Source organism: Volvox carteri, assembly GCF_000143455.1.
Source record: "Volvox carteri f. nagariensis unplaced genomic scaffold VOLCAscaffold_16, whole genome shotgun sequence".
Classification (NCBI taxonomy): domain Eukaryota; kingdom Viridiplantae; phylum Chlorophyta; class Chlorophyceae; order Chlamydomonadales; family Volvocaceae; genus Volvox; species Volvox carteri.
The window spans coordinates 1,902,148-1,919,366 of NW_003307559.1; the positions used below are offsets into that span (position 1 = coordinate 1,902,148).

The following is a 17,219-nucleotide window of genomic DNA, read 5'->3' on the forward strand; positions in this document are numbered from 1 at the left end:
ATGGCGAGGCTGGCTGGCTGGCGACGCCGTACAAGCCTTATAATTGCCGTATAATCCGTGCCATGCACACACTCCTTGGAACGAGTTCTGCTAATGTCTATGCAATGACTAACGGACAAATTTCTGACATGCATTTCCGTACCGCCGCTGCCGTACACACCTGATACCGCGATAGGGTGGCTCCGATAGAACGTCGTGATAGCCGCTCTCTGCCTTTCCACCTACCTCTTTTCACCTCACTGGCCAGTGGCTTGCGAGCCAGATGCAGGGAAATAGACGTATCCTTGCCGACTATTTCACGCACAGGGATATATCCCATGTGCGTCAGAGCGCAGCTGAGGCCCTTCTGTTTAACACACTGAAAAGCGCCCCTCCTGCCGACCCCAACCACAGCGTCCATGGATGTGCCAACGGTATATGCCAACGAGCAACTGTTACCAACAGCGTACAACGACGTATGTCAACGAACAATGATGAGATCAACGGTGCAATGCGCTGGGAATGGAGCCATCATCTTCCTTTTTGCATCAAGTACTCACAACCACCTTATAAAGGGTTCTGTAGCAATGCCGTACGCGGTTCCTACAGGAGCTTTATCTTACTGCAGCTGCAAAACAGCACGACGCTTTCGGCCTGTTGTCCTGGAGCCGATGGCGCCTGGTGGGGCATCCTATTCAATGTCCACTTTCCAGAAGGGGCTTCTTCCCCGCGTCCCCATATGGACATGCTCTCTTCTTCACGCTTGCCTCCCTCCCAGGAAATGCCGTACCGCATTAAGTGCCGTACCGCACGAGACGACGACACTCAGAGGCCATCAATAGTAATCGATCAATCGACCAATCGCCCACAGCCACTCATCCACCCCGCCATCTATCTCATGAGCCTCATGAAACGGATTTGACCGTTAGTACGTATGCAATCACCAGTACGACCAAGAGCATGCATGTGAGCAGTACCGGGCCCCGCTGGTCGTCGTACCGAACGGACTCGCGGCGCAAGATCTGCGCGCTACGCTTGCGGTACATGTACAGCGCATACAGCATGAAGGCCATCGCGACGGGGGCCATTGCCATGCCGGCGATCTGCGTTGCCATACAATACAGCAAGTGAGAAGGGGCTTGGACACGCAAATTCGGTTCAGATTAATCAATGTCACCTCGATCTCTTAATTACTTGTGGTTGAACAAAACGGGTGTTACATTATCGCCGCTCTTTTTTTCCGCATACATAGACGATGCGTTTCGTTTATTGACTCCAAATCTGGAATAATTTAACGCTACCCCTTTCTTGACCCAGGTCAAACCTGAATTCGACCCAGTTCCAGCCTCTGCTCTTCCCACCCCATCCCACAACGACCTGCCTTCTTGAAGTGAATACAAAATCGTGTCGTACAACCCTCGATACAACGATACAACTTAGGGTAACTCTCCTCCACATACCTGGCTAGCGTGGCAAATGCCACCCGGGCAGGCAGGCTGTCGTTGTACGACATTGCCAGTGTCGGTAAGCGCCTGCTCTACAACGGTTCCGTCCGGGAGTGGTACGGCAGTTGCACCCGGCTGGGGACCAAAAACCGTCAACCGGTCCGCCATAAGGCTCAGCGACGTAAACATTACAAGTACGGCAATGTTTAGCCACGACAGGAAGGTTCGCTCGGCTGCGAGCGGGACAGAGAGGTACGACAGGTATGTGCGTGTGACTTCAAAACTTTCAGTGCTTGGATCCAGGCTGGGTTTGGTTCCCGGGGGGCGACAAGGGCAAGGGCAAGAGTAGCGATGCGATAAAATGGTTCACAGTAAACATTTCAATCCTCCAGTTCCCAATATAATTGCCAAAAACAAAGAGGTCCAAGTTTTACATCGTACCGGCGAAGAAAGTCTTCGGTTCGACCCGCGTCCGCACCATTGCTGCCGCGCGAGGCAGCTCGTAGCCGCTCCCGCCGTTCTCCACATCGCCTCCACCGCCACCGAAGCCGCTTCCACGTCCTCGAAGCGAAGCCCACTTGGCAGCTGCCCAGGAGCCGCCCATTGCCTCGCCAGAGGCTTGAGCGGGCAACGGCCTGCCGATATACATACACACAAAACATGCATACATGTAAAAATAAATCACAGAAACATGCATACATGCATACAGGACAAACGAAAACGTGCATACAGGAAACACGCATTCTATGGAAAAACTACCAGCCTATCATTCGAATATCATTTCATATCCCGTCATTTCAGCATCGACCAGTTTGCTGTTAGCTGCTACAGATAGCACCACCCCATTCCGCCATTTTTAAACCGCACACAGCGCGGTGCCCGTACGGTGCAGTGCCGTACACAGTTCCAGGAAACGCCCACGCAGCTGCCCCAGTTCCGACACCCACGACACCTTCACGCACCCTTCAGTGCGGGACGAAGGCGGCGATACGCGGCCCGCATGGCTCTGTAGGAGCGACTTTAGTGACTTGGTTACGCCGCCCCGGCGGAAGCGTGGAGGCCATTTCTTGCTACCGCTGACGCCACCGGCGCTCATGCTGCGGCTGCCGTACACATCGGTGGTGTCCTTTCCATTGGCGGCTAGTGCCTTGAACCCTACGGAGCCGCTGCCGCTGACGCCGCTGCCACCGCCGCCGCCGCTGACGGCACCGCCGCCCCCGCCACCGCCGCCGCTGCTGGTGCTCTCTGCGCCCCTCCTACTGGAGCTCGACAAGATAACGCTGTGCGAGGGAACGGTCGCAAGGGACAGCGGGAGCGGCGAGATGGCGCTGGCGGAGTACGGCACATCGGCCCCGCCGCCGCCGGCGCTCATGCCGCGCCCGATTGCCGTGACAGCGGTGGCGCCGCCGATGACGCCACCGCCACTGACGCCTTCCATGGCGTCGGTGGCGATGCCGGTGGCGCCGGCGGCGCCGGCAACGCCCCGCGAAGACGCGGGCGACCCACGGGTCATTGTGGCCGCGGCTGCGGGCCCTACGGAGGTACGTGCTTCTACGGTTGGCAGGTAGCTACTCCGGACACTGCTCGGGCGACTTAGGTCGCTGCTGCTGCGGCTGTTATTGCGGCTGCCGCTCTGGGGTTGCAGGGCGCAGGGCAGAGGATTTATTATCAAGATGAAGATGGGGACAATTAACATCGGAGATCGTGAATTACAGGATTCCGCCGGAGACAGGATTCGAAGTGGGGTCGCTGCGAATTAGCGAAAGCCAGCGTTGGTCCTTTCCGAAAAGCGATCCGTATAAATCATCATCATTGGCCCGCTGCCATACGCAGCCGCTCATAAGCTCGAGACTGTTCAGCACTCCTTGGCTTGTCCTGGGCTTTGTGTCAACCTCCAAATACATGAAAACGCACGCTGACGCGGGCGCCCCCTCCCCCCCACACACACGCACACACACACACGCACACACATACGCAGGAATGGAACAGGATACAAAACAGGCGTGATTTAATGCCTGAAAATGCGTTGCCGTACCTTTTTCGTACTGTTGTGGGACGAGTCGGAGTCGTCGGGCCCTCCGTGCCGTGGGGGGCCCACCAACACCGCCACGTGATCGCCACCGCCGCCGCTTCCCACGCCCCTGCGGATAAGGCCCGAGTGTGCGCCCTGTACGGCACCGGTATGGAGTGGCTGATGGCGCAGGGATGTGGAGGATCCGCGAATTGTACGGGCTGGATCCACGTCACGTTGGCCACCAGCGCGCAGACCTCCCCGTACGGCAGCCAAACCGGAATCCGGATCTGAATCTGAATCTGGAATGATATCTTGGGCTTGGTCGGGCCGAATGTTGGCGGGGAACAGCCATTGAGGGACCTCCTGCTTGGGTGTACGGCAGAAGAGGGGGAATGGATCCAGAGTTATGGGGATTGCTTTCCAGAATTCAGGGAACCAGATTTTCTGTGTATTTGCCGAGAGCGTACTCGGTTGAATGTAGTTGGTGCGTACGACCGGACCGTACATGGCTAGAGTAAGTCGCAGGAGTGCGACGGAAAGAGTAATTTCGCGAGTTCATAGCGTCAGAGAGTACTGACGGGTGTCCGCTGCGGCTTCTGCGTAACCTGCAGCAGCCGATGGATATTCCGGGGGGTTGGAGAAAATACCTCACATACTTTTACGGTACTATGTACGGTACGGTACGGCGTATTGCTCATTTTTCGTACCTCCGCGTACTTGTCGCCCGTATCTGCCAACTCCTCAATCGTGGCTGGACTCATAGCGACGATGGCGCCGGGACCGCCACCCGGTACAGACCTTCCCGATCTGAAACCCAAACTCAATCCCGCCCCGCCGCTGCTCCCGCCGCCACCAGTAGCCCCAAACACGGGCGGCGGGGCCCCACCCGCAGTTACGGAGCGGCTGAAAGCCCGGTTGCCTCGCAGCCACAGTGCCGTACGGATCCAGCTGGATCCGGCGGAGGACGACTGCGACAGACCGGCTGCGGATCCAGATCTGATTCGAGAGCCTGGAGCTCCGGAACCACCTAGGTGCTGATGCTGGTGCGGATGTTGTTGCTGTTGCCGGTGGTGGTGGTGGTGGTCGGGCAGAAACCAATGAGGCGTGTTTCGGAGCTTCTGAGGGTACAGCAGCGCCATGCCGTGCAGGAATTTTGAAAACTTGGGAGCCTCAACGAGCAAACCGCTCTCCCGTAGAGCCTGCCGGGAAGATATGGATGGAGTGGTCAGTTGGATGTTGGTGGTTGCAAGTCTTCTAGTTGATACGGCAAGGTTGGTTGGATGGGTCCGTTGGGAGGCCGTTTCTACAGGAAGCGTGGAAAGTGCTGCCGATGACGTCATCGTCGTACGCGATAAGCCGTAATCTCACACAAACGTTCGTTATGTTCCCGCTTTCCCGAGGGGAGGTATATTTCCTAAAGCCCTTCTTTTCTTCCTGAAACTTCTTCTCAACAAGCACAAAATGAAGACACCAGAGGCATACAGACGCATTCCTTCACGCGCGAGGTCGCTCACCAGTACCCAAGCGGGGCAGGTGTCCTCGTTCTGCAGCTTGATCTCGAGTACGGCATACGGAAATCGTACGATATCCTCACGCCGAACGGCAAGGCTTGGGTCTCTGCAACACACAGAACGGGCACCGACAGAAATGTGTGCGCGTATGTGTGCACGGACGTGTGTGCGTGTGTGTGTGTGCGTGTGTGTGTGTGTGCGTGTGTGTGTGTGTGCGTGTGTATGTGTGTGTGTGTTCGTGCGCGTGCATACATCAAACGTCGACGGCACCAGCGGGCAAAGTAACGAAATGGGGAGGGAAGGGAAGGGCGACACCCGAATGGAAATAAAATTTCGTATCGAGTATTGAAATGAAGCAAGCGGGTAAAATCAGCGGCCGGGAGGGAGCAAAAATGAACCCTTTCTAGGTTGTTATGGGCTGTACGCAAAGTGCATTGGACCTGAGGGCACATGACGGCCACAGGAGCAACGTTCTAACATTTGATACCGGCGGGGCCCCGCGGTTTGTCAGGACAACTACACGGAGGCTGGTGTGCGGCCCTATCCTATCCCGGGGGTTCCGGCTCGATGGGTGGCTGGGGACTGGGGTGCCATTTTGTCGTTAACCCCTAGCGCCGTATACATACTGCGACTCGGCTTATTTGACTTATCCTTTCAGTATTGTGAACGAAGATACATGCAGCCGTGTAAATTCGATATCGGAAATGCATGTGGTGGTGGTGGTGGTGGTGATGGTGGTGGTGGTGGTGGTGGTGGTGGCTCTCTCGCATTCCTGCCATCACACTCATCCACTCGGTTGCGCGTTCCCAACCCCCAACCCCGGCATTACAACCGACAACTGACCATAATACAGTCAGTCCCGGCACTTCCGTTTCCACGCGTGGTTAGTATTCCGGTAATTCCCAACTTCCAACCGCTCTGATCACCGCGACCGGAGAAACCCTTTAAAGCCTCCAACAACACCCAACCCGTCTCCCGATACCCACCCCCCCGCCCCCCACCCCTCTGCCCGACCGCCCACCTGTGCCAGCCTCCGGGTGCCCGGGATGCACCCTGCTCCCGGGTCATGACCAATTGCGTGTCCAGGCTAATCCGTACGGCGTTCGTACTGGACAGTTGGAAAGCTGTACGGCGGTACTCCGTACGTAGGAACGGTTCCTGGATTCATTTGTCCGGCGAGATGTTAAGAAACAGGGGCGTGAGAGTGATTTCTTTTATTTTCTGTGCTGTATTATGCCGTACCTGATTCCGCTGCATGAGGTTGGCCTGGACTTCGCGCAGGAACGCGGCGGCCTTTGCGGCGGCTTGAGAGTTGGCTGATGAAGGCGGTGGCGGCTGCGGCGATGGTGATGCTGACCCGTGGGTCGGCGGCTGCATGGCTGGCAGCTGCAATCCCGTCAAGTACGCCGGCACGTCACGATGCAGCAACTGAGCGCGTTCCTGTGGACCAGGAGCCGCCGTGGGGGGGGGGGGAAGAGGAGGAGGAGGAGGAGGGGGGGGAGGAGGAGGAGGAGGAGGAAGAGGACGGCAAAAACTTACATGCGTCTAGAAATCCAAAACAATCCTCCAAGAAACTCCAAAAAAGGTTTGACCAGTAAAACCACATTCATGAATTCTCAGAACCTTCATTGTACATCTGTAATTTGCTGCAGCCACTTACTTAGTGCAAGTCGCTCATTAAACCAAGCAACTATTTGTTCTCCGTGTTCAGGGGTAAGCATACCTCCGAAGTACGCTACTCTGCTCCCATACGAACCCCACCTTGAGGCTGCACTCCCCTGTCCAGGCGTCGCGGTGCTTCTTACGCTCCACAAACACACCCTGCTCCGGAGCCGGCTCATCCACGCCGTACCACCTGTACGACATACCACATCACGCACGTGTCGTACGTACATATGTATGTACACGACTGTACACAATTCGCTGCATCGGTAGATGAGGCCGGATGGAGGGTACACGTTGCGCTGTCCCTGAAATTGCACGCTGAAACAGTCGCACGCGTGCCGTACGACAGTTGGTACGGCTTCTACCTACGCTTTCGTACCTTATACGCACCAGACTGGCGCCGTCACCCCGAGCCAACCGCTCGTGGTACACATCGAGTTGCTTGTTATCAAAATAAACCGAAGTGATCTTGGAACTGTCGTACATGTACTGCGCCAGCAATTGCCGCGTCAGCTGCACTGGTGCCGTCGCCGCCTTCGCCGCCGGCATCGGCGTCGACGGCGTCGACCAAGGCCCATTCGCCAGCGCCGAAAAGCCCTCCGCCGGCGACGTGGGCGATGGCGCCTTAGGCTGCAGTACACCCGCAGGTGCTCTCCAGGGGTCCCCTATGGGGGGAGCGGCGTTCGTGCAGCTGCCAGCACCGGTTGCGGCGGCGGCGGCGGCACCAGCTCTCAGCGGCTCCAGGGGCAGCAGTGCGCACGACCTGAGCCCGGCAGGGGGGAAAGAGGCAACGGAGCAAATCGGCGACGGCGGCCCAGCCCAGGGCCAGCATAAACCAGCCCAGCTTCATCGCCGGGTTGGGGCCCGCATCGGTCTCCCCCCATTTCATTGCGGGACAGGGCCGAGCCTCTGGTTGGCTGCTTGGGCCTGTCCGGGCCAGTGGCAGCAGGGGACTTGATTTGCTTTCACCTCGTGTTTTACACAAAAATGGATACGGGCGACACCAGTACCGGTAATCTCGTCGGATCCAAGCAGGTCACGCCGTTCATTCACTCATTTATTCAGATTAGGAAGGTTTTCATCAGCCCAGCCCAGCTCAGCTCAGCACAGCCCAGCACAGCTAAACGTCAGGCAACGCCGCCCCAGGCGGCGGGACGAGGCGGAGCTCCCCGAAGGTGAGCGCAACAATGCAGAGAAGCGCTAAGCCACAACAGCGGCGGCTGAATGAGGAATGCGTTGGTCCGAGTACACGCGCTGTCAGAGGCGCCGTGAGAGCTGCTCGCGTCGTAAACCCGTATTGGAAAAACAGGAAACAGGAAACAGGAAACAGGAAGCAGGAAAGAGGCAGCCTTTGGCACACAGCTGCGGCCGGAAGGAGCACACCATGCCATGAGCTACGATTGATATAACGTACTTGCGGCCAAAGATGAGCACCGGCAGGTGGCGTATGACGGTTGTTTTGACCCGCAGTACGTTTCGTGGATCCACCCAATACTTGGTTGTGCTCCTGCGTCATGTGTACGACATGTGGAAGGATGCCAACAAATCCATTCAGTCGTCGAGCAAAGAACGAAAGCTTTGTGTTTTCGGGAGGGGGGAGGTTCATTTTCCACATCATGGCCTGTGTAAGGACTGTGTAACGGCTACCTCATACCGTCTGATAGCCGCCGAAAATGGATTACAATACGTCAATTATAATACCATTGAACAACGTTTAATGCTGAGGAGGCAGCAGCAGCAGCAGCAGCAGCAGCATACATACCTCTTGAACTGGTCTGGCGGTACCCACGACGAATTTGCGGAATTGGCATTATGCGCTTGGGCGACGTGCCGTACGGCCTCGTACAAGTCGGACAACGCCACGAGAATCATGTCATACGTGAATCCGCCCAGAAGGTAATCCTGGAGCAAGATTATGACAAGTTCACAGTAATTGTTGGATCCGTGAAGATGGTCTAATTTGAACGACGGTATTAATGGGCGTACGGGAGACTGCACGGGTAGGCGTTACCGTTTGAATGTTGAATCCCAGCCTGCCTCTTGCATTCTATGAACTAACAGAAAAAGTTAAGAGCTCAACCAGCAGATCTGAAACAAAATAAATAACGACATAAACAGCAGGGGCGAGTGCTGGCTACAGATCAGAGCTAAGCAACAACAGATCTGCGTCGTTCAACCGCTTTCATCCCCCTTTCCGCTTTCCGCCTTCCCCTTGAACTCCAAAACTACAATCTGCACAACGAACCTCTGGCCGGCCTTTCCTGGCGCAGTAGCTCAGTGGCGCCTTCCCTGGACTATAAGCGAGAAATGTTGTTCGTACATGTCGTACGCACCTGGATGCAGCGGTGGTAGACGCGCCTAATCTCCAACTGAGCGATCGCCGTCTCGGTCGCAGCGGCAGGGCCCCCCGTGCCGTACACGTCCGCGGACGTCGAACACCCGCCGCCGTTGCCACCCCGCGCACCGTTGGCCAACGGCTGATGGACCCAAACCGCTCCAGAGGACCCAGTGGTAACCGTTGTGACCGTTGAATTCGTTACAGTTGAAGCTGCCATGGCAGTAACGCCGCCGCCGGCGGATGCTGCGACATTTCTGTCGTGCAACAACCCGAGCTCCGCAAACTCTGTGTACATGCACGTACGTAAGTACGCTTCAGGAATGTTTCTCGCAAACCGCAGTTGGATGAAAAAAATTATGCATAATTTCGACCGTTGCACGACGCCTATTGTACGACAAAGTTAAACGGATTTATTTAACCTCACAGCATGCAAACAATTATATCCATCCAAACTGCCAAAGCTTATATCATCGGAAGGGTTAGTAAGCTTCCCCCCCAGTCTCCTCAATCTGGACAACTGACAATCCAGATCCAGATCCAGCGGTGCTCACCCGCGGAGTTGTACCTCTCAAACTCCTCGAGATCTCCCAGCTCGTCACCTGTACGGCACAGCACCAGAGCAGCACGGTACGGCACAGTCGTCAGCCTATGCAACCTGACCCGGGCCAGGGCCGGGGGATTTGGGTGTTCGTTTCCTTTTCCCTCCGTAACCATAGAAAACAAGAGGCTATCGGCAAAAAGGGAGCGTGAAAAGGGAGGGTGTGTCGGGGTTTGGCCACCGGTACGTGGTATTTGGTACACACACTCGAGGTCCGTCCATAATACAATTCAAGTAGCGTGCAAGCAGATGCAAGTAACACATCTGAATGTAAGAAGGTAGCTTATATTCGTAAAATGCAGTTGTACTCTGCGCCCCTGATCGACACCGTCAGGGCCCCCATCGCCACCCTCCTTTACTGCACCGTCTAGGGGGCATCCAAGTGAGTGAGGAAACACGTGTATAAAGTAGTTGGAAACAGCTCTGATTAAACCGACAACTGGCCCACCGACCTATTTCATCGCACTCTGCGCGCAGCTCGCTGCACAACGTTCGCAGGGCCACCGACGGCGTTGCATCCATAGCCGCCGCCGCCGCCGCCGCCGTCGTCGTCGCGCTGCCGCCGTTGCTGCCTGCCGCCGCCGCCGCAGAGGTGGCACTAGCCTGCTGATGCGCCTCCTGCAGGCGCTCTGCGGTGGCCATCACTCGCAACGTAAGGCCCTCCAAGGCTGCCTGAAGGAAGCGACGCACTCGGCGAAGGTCCTGAGAATGGTTGGTGGAAAGGGGGCGCAGCAGTTTACTTTGTTAGTTTGGTAGCCATCTTGTAGGGAAGTACGGCATTGGGCACTTAACAAAATATAAAACAAATATATATACTTGGATGCACGTGGCTCATTCAACCAAGTAAAACAGGACATTGCGTGCAGGTGACGGTGACGGACGGATCCCCAGATTTACAAATCCATTGCGGTCAGCAGAAATCTAGTCAGCAGGATTTAGGAAAATAAGTTTGGGAGGTAATGAGGCAACTGGGAGGGAATGTACGGAGTTGCCGTACGTCCTTCTCAGGACGTCGTCGTACCTTGACGTAAGCTTGGACGAAGGTGCCACACTTGAAGTCCTGCTCCGTCTCTGTCTCCGCGTGAGTGGTAGCGGTGGCAGCGGCGGCAGCGGCGACGCCGCCATCACCAGTTTCGCCGCCATCGCCGGCGATGGCGGTAGCGGTGGCGGCGGCATTGGCCGACTTGCCTTTGCTTTCCACATCCCGACAGAGCGACAACGATAACAGGCAATTCAGCACGCTCACGCCGTCGTCGTCACCGCTGCCGTCACCACATCCGCCGCCATGCTTGCCAGCGTCGCCGGGCTCAATCTCCGGCACCTGCGCTGGTACTTCTACTTCCGCTGACGACGACAACGCTGGGGACGTACAGATGCTGTATCGCCCGTTCACCAAGCCGCCGTCGGCGAAGGGCTTATGAAGCAGATCTCCTGCGGAAGCGCACACGCCGCCGCGGCGGTGCAGCGCGGCCTTGGTTTCGGAGCCTTTTCCTGCCGCCGCATCCGCTGCTGCTGCCACTGCCTCTGTCAGCATAGCCCGTAGGGCGCCGGCGTGTAATGCATGTCGTTCTAGAGACGGTGGCAGCCGCTGGGCAACGGGTAATGCCAGAGGTCCCACACGATGCAGCAAGCCGGGCGGCAGTGTTGGCGTTGAGTTTTGCGCCGCGCCGCCTCCGCTGCCGCTTCCTCCAGGGAGGCTGGCGGCTGCGGCGGCAGGTGCGGTGGCTGCAGTGGCGGCGGCAGCGGCGCAGGCGGCGGCAACCGGCCGTCGCTCGGATTTCTGCATGCAGACTTGAGAGTAGGGCGCGCGGTAGGAGCCGAAGAGCGGGCGGAGCGGATCGAGGAAGGAAGGAGGAGCGCCAGCAGTCTGAGAAGGGCTGAGAGTTACAGCAGTAGCAGCAGTAGCGCTTCTGAATCCTGCCGAGCCTGTTTGTTGCTATGCTGCTGCGCCGCAAGTCGTCCTGGTGCTGCACAGAATTTTGGCTGATAAGGTTGCTACTGCTACTACTACTGCTACTACTGCTGCTGCTGCTGCTGTTTGGTCAGAGCTTGTTAAGGCACGGCCCTTCCAGCCGCAAACCCGTGGTGATGTCGCTGCCACTGTTAATGCCGTTCCGGCTCGTAACCAACGGAAGACGCGACCTTGGCTGCAACTATGACCCGCCCTCTCTGCGCGCCCGAAGTGCGTCCGTTTCCCTTTCACGAAACTGCGCAACGGAGACAGGAGATGCAGCCAGAATCTCGAGCCAGACCTCTGGATCTCGGCGACCGCTGCCGCGCACAGCGGATTAACTCTAACGGGGCTGTGACGGACTTTGCTGTGCTAGATTTGATCAGATCAGGAAGCGCTCCAAAGGAGATTCCAAGCCCAGTAGGGAGGGACTCCCCTGGGCCAACTCGTAAGCATGGACAGGAGCAGGAGCAGGAGAAAGAGCTGAAGCTGGATTCAGGGGCTTCCGTGTCCTGGTGTTCTGTCGATCGAGCTTTGTTGCAGGTGTTGCGCCCTGCCTACCCAAGTGCAATCAAATCACTAGGCTTGGTCCAAGCCCGCCGGAGAGATGGCCTAAGAGTGCGATGGGGAGGTGTGGGCGGACGCGGTCTGTATGATGGGTGGTGCTGCCTCTGCCCGCCCGCCGAGGCTTTCTGAAAAAAATGTGTGAGGGGACTGCCGTATTTGTGCTTGTGGAGGTGTTGCGTTCCTTTCAGGCGGCTCAACCGGGCCGATCACCGCTAGAGGGGAAGGATATCAGGAAAACCATTTGCGATTGCAAATTACAGGGATTTCGGGGATGTCGTGGATTTTGGACGCGTGGGAGCTTCATTGGGCGTTGAGTGGTGTTCCAATCCGAGGAAGGGTCAAACCACCCGTCACCTGTCAAACAGGACGGCAGGTGACCAAACGCGGCAATCTTTTGCTAGTCGACTCGAAATTAACTTGGATAATCTCCTGGCTTGTTTTGTTCTAAGAAAATTATCGTGATGTGCGCTGGAAGAGGTTTTGCCCGTCACTGCATCCCCGTACTTTAGTAAAGCTCGATTTTGAATTATTGTCCCCCGGCAATTTCTCTGTTTGATACTTGCGGCCTCATGAAAATTCTTCCTTTCTACGAGGAAATGTCGGAGAAGAAATAGAGATGTTTGGGCAGGCGAGACATGAACGATGTGGTTGGTGGTTCCCTTCAGCAGTCTTCCGCCGAGGTGTCTTTACAAATTACTCTCATGCCTCTTATGTAAACTCGGGTGGAGCTGGGAATCCATTCTTACAAATATTAATACTAGCATATACTCTTCCAAGAAGTTGCAGGGCCCTCGTCATGAAGACGGTCCGACGGAACCAATGAACGAACGCGTCTCAGTGCTTGAGTATCGCGGCCCTCCGTCGCTGGCTATCAATAGCCACATGCCTTAATAGTCATTAGAGACCGCGCAGTGAAAGAACGAAACAAAACGTAAATCCACAGCGAGGAAAAGCCCGCCCCCGACTGCCGAGGTCCAGCATTCTAAACAGGTTAAGTCCACGTAAGCGGGCACAGCGCACAGCCTAACACGCACATCCGCAACAGGCCTCATGCCCGCAGCGAGTCCCTCAACATCATCGCCAAAGAGCCATCTGCAGCGCATGCAACGACGGCCTTCCTGCCAGACATTTCAGTCCTCTCCAACTGAAAGCATTAGCATCTCCTGAGCGAACCTTCCTGACATCATTTTCCCTCCCCGTCTCTGTAGGGATCTCTAGGTTGACAGCGCCCCATTACCCCACGACCCACATGAACCTCCTAAACCACTCAGCCCACTTAACCCACAGCCGCTAGATCTCTCTCTGTCGGGCAGCTCTCCCCCCCCCCCGATACACACAACAGCCGCAGTTCCTCGCTATAAGGAAATCAGCACCAATCGCTGCCTCCAAGAGGTTCTTCCCGCTCCCACGGCTTTTACACGAGTTCCCAGCTATTCGTCGTCCTGGTAGTACTCGGGCAGACGGCCCGGGACGGTCCTCTCTATGTGTTCTCTCATCGCAAGGGAGAGAGCCTAACGCCTCTTGCGTGTGCACGTACGTAACCCCTCAAGCCATACTGCGGCTCGGTCACCCCCCCCCCAACACACATACAAACACACCCCTTTCCCCCTTCCCCGCTTCCACCGTCTTTCCTCCTCTTCCCCCCCAACTAACGCTCAGTTCCTGTATAAGATTGACAGGAGGGTTTCCAGCACCAAAGCACAGCACAGCAAAACTCAGGATGGCACATTTCCAGCAGCCCCGAGCCCTTACAGGTGACCTGGGAATGGGGGTATATCCGCCACGAAACGGCTCCCCTCGCCCCCTCCTCCGAAAAGGACGGCGAGCAACAGAAGCGAGTTCATGCATCACGACGCGGTATGGCAACGTACGACATGGTTTAGCTAACCAGCTAGGCCATTGGATGGATGACGTGATGAAATTATTCGTCCGTCTTGGCGTAATGGAAGATACGGACAGCGGAGTGACCCTAATTGACAGCCTACGTAATTGCCGTACCCTTTCCTTACCTGAAATTTCGTTATAAGGCTTTAGTAAATGACTAGCCCTTTGATGCCTCCATCCTCCCCTCTTCCCAGCTGTATGTCAACAATTTGCGGGTTTAGGCGGAGTGCGTGGACCGGCTTTAGACATACATACGTGAACCAAAGCGGAACGCACACAGGTACCTATTACTAGGCCTTCCGGGGGGCAACTGTTTTCTTTTTCTGCAACGGGTGCGACGGTAATGTCGACCATTTTTTAATCGATATGGACACTCACGGAAAAGGAGGCTGTGCGCCAGGGTGAGGGTACGTCCGGATCGTGTTGGCTCTCTGATCCCTTCTAAACAGTGTCGGAAATTAGCAACAACAATAGTCGCCGACAGGAAAAAGGCAAGCTAGGAGATAAGCAGTGTCTTGTCTTTCACTTTAAACGCCACTTGCCGTACTTGTACGTCAACACAATTAATTTCCACCATTTTTTGTTAGCAGACCAGACTTTTTCGGCGGAGGTACAAGGATCTGGATCTCAATATATAAAGCACTACTTTACGCAAAATCGCGACAGGTTGCAAAGGGATTAAGGCTAAATAAGGCCCCAAACACTTCTTACCCATCCTAACCCTGACCCACGGGGTCATTCCAACCCCACGCTGGGCTCAACGGCAAACAACCTCCCAGCCAATCATGACAAGCTAGCACCTTCCGAAATCGCAGCAAGAAAGCCTTCACTGCGCTCCGTCCTCATCGTCCCTTCATTCAATCGCCGTGCTGCAGACCAACACTTGGGCTATGTGATGCTTCCGCACATACACATACATGGCATACGAAAACGAACCATACAATGCTGGGACACGATTTTTTAGCACACACGAACACGAAAAAAACAGACTTGCACAACGGCCACGAGCACTTCCCACACGCAATGAGTCAAGTGCCACCACAGAGGAAATCTTACACTCGGCCAGAAAAACGCGGCAAATAAGCATATATCATGACTTGCCAGCAGGCACATTGAGGCAGAATACGCTCCTCGCGCATATAAACCTTCCTACATTTCTGCTATCTCATTTTCGTCTTGGAAATCCTGTTGTGTACGACCAAATGACGTGTACGGTACATTCTCACGATGACTAAACACCTGTTAATGGCGAGAACGTTTGTTCATGACGATTATTTTATCATTATTACCGTCAAGATACATTCTCGCCAACCAACTTACAAGTGCCCCTAAATTTATTACGCGCATACATGCAGACATATAAACTTACATTACGCGCACAAATTTAAGCTACAAACGCCACATACGCAAACGACATGAAAAAAGGGGGGAAAGAGGATAGAGGAGCAGAGAGGAGGAAAGGAGGAGGTACACCGCCGCAAAACCTGATGAGGTTGCGGCTCCTTCTCTCCACAACGTCCTTTCCCTCGGGAGGGGAAACCTGTCAAATCTCTTACACATCTCTCTCTCGCTCGCTCCCCCTCATCCTCATCCTCAAAAGGCCGCCCGGGAAATCCCCAACAACAACGGGGGAAAACCCGTAAAAGGCCCAACCCCCTTCCCCCTTTTTCCGCAACTGCCGTCCGCCCGCCGGTGCGTCCCCCCAGCCAACTCCCCCCAGCCGCCCCCAAATCAAACAAGACTCCGGATCCCAGGGGGAGTTTAGCGCAACAAACCGAGCCGCGCTATGCTCCCAACCCATCGCCCCCGCAACCCCCGAGGGGACGGGAGGGGGAGAACACCGACAGCTGACACAAACAATTTGCACGTGACAAGGAGGGTGGGACAAGGCCGCCGAATGTCCAGGAGGCCGAAACACACAGGGCCCTCCAGGGAACACGCACACTCGTTAGTTTCCCCCCCACCAGGAACGAACTACTCGCGGCTAACAACTCGTGACCTGCGGTAGCAGCCGTATCGCGCCGCCTTCCCTTCACCCTTCCCGTCCCTCCTTTTCGCCCTAGGTCCCTCCCCCAATGCACCTCATTGGCACCTCCTCCATCCCAGGTATGTCCGGTACCTTGCATTGGGGGCAGCCACCACACCGCGCCGCACCTTACGGCTTCACTCTGAGATACACACAGACACACATGCACCATGCCATATCCACAAAATTCCTGTGTTTTTGCGCCCTTCCCCCGCGAAAACACACCCCCACATATGCGCCCACTCACAGATGCATGCAAAAACGTACATGCATACATTACATACATACGTGCACACGAAAGTACATTGCGCGGAAGGCAAAGGCGCGGAGAGGCATGCAGACACACATATACGCACACGGGGCGCCGCGAGCGTCCGCCCCGTAGCCAATTAGGAGCGGTGGGGGAGGGACACAGGACGGCTTGTAGGCCCTGTTGATTGTTTTTCAATCCTTGGCACTGAAAAACAGAGCCTGACGAACGAACGACAAGGATCGGATATACAAAAGGAGCCTCTTCGACGGAAAGCTGCGCGCTTGGAAAAGGTGAACGCTATTACAACATCAAGACACAAAAAACATTCATAAATACATACATACATACACGCCGGCGCACGTACCCACATACAGCTCTGGTTGTGTGCACCACAATGTCATTAACTGACGGGAAGAGAAAACCAGGGAGCCACCAATGGGCACACAAACACGAAGAGGGAAATAATGAGGAGAGCCAAAAGCGCTGCCGCTGCTTTACCGTTGCGGGTTGTTATAAATGTTAATCGCAGTCATTGTTGTCGTTGTTGTTTCTACAAAATGTCCGTTGTCCTTGTCGCAGTCATGTGTTGCGATATAAAAGTTGCGTTTTTCGGAGTGTTTTCCTTTGCCACGCCATTTCCGTCAAAACACAGACGTCCCAAACGATTTGTCCCTTCCAAAAATAAGGCCCCTTAGGCGTATGCTCTGCGCGTAGCATATGATGACGTCCCATGGCACCCTCTGGGCATAAACTACCCACGAAAGAGCCATTAGAGGGAAGCCCAAGCCCATGGTCCTCCCGAGTCTCCAACCCAACCATCCACACCCCGCGTCTGAGACAAGAGACAAAAAACAAACGATAATAAAAAAACTAGTTAGTGCTCATGACCAAAGCCACCCAATGTGCGACGGCAATATGTCAAAATTCAAAGGTCGTCAAACTCCGAGACCATGCCGAAAACATCTATCTCTCTGTGCTGATCAGCAAA

At 55.5% G+C, this 17,219-nt stretch overlaps 1 protein-coding gene across 1 annotated transcript; it reads right to left on the bottom strand.

Annotated features, from left to right (window-relative positions):
- Positions 1-884: 884 nt before the first annotated feature.
- VOLCADRAFT_90423 (uncharacterized protein) lies at positions 885-14,691 on the bottom strand (the record flags this gene model as incomplete). Its single annotated transcript, XM_002949967.1, has 18 exons — positions 885-1,082; positions 1,440-1,657; positions 1,866-2,059; positions 2,387-2,579; positions 2,685-3,057; positions 3,460-3,801; positions 4,017-4,043; positions 4,146-4,637; positions 4,953-5,055; positions 5,971-6,107; positions 6,192-6,389; positions 6,711-6,804; positions 6,994-7,377; positions 8,029-8,121; positions 8,948-9,108; positions 9,504-9,551; positions 10,797-11,254; positions 14,664-14,691. 18 exons carry the CDS (start codon positions 14,689-14,691, stop codon positions 885-887), a joined length of 3,741 nt encoding a protein of 1,246 aa, XP_002950013.1.
- Between the last annotated feature and the right edge of the window lie 2,528 nt (positions 14,692-17,219).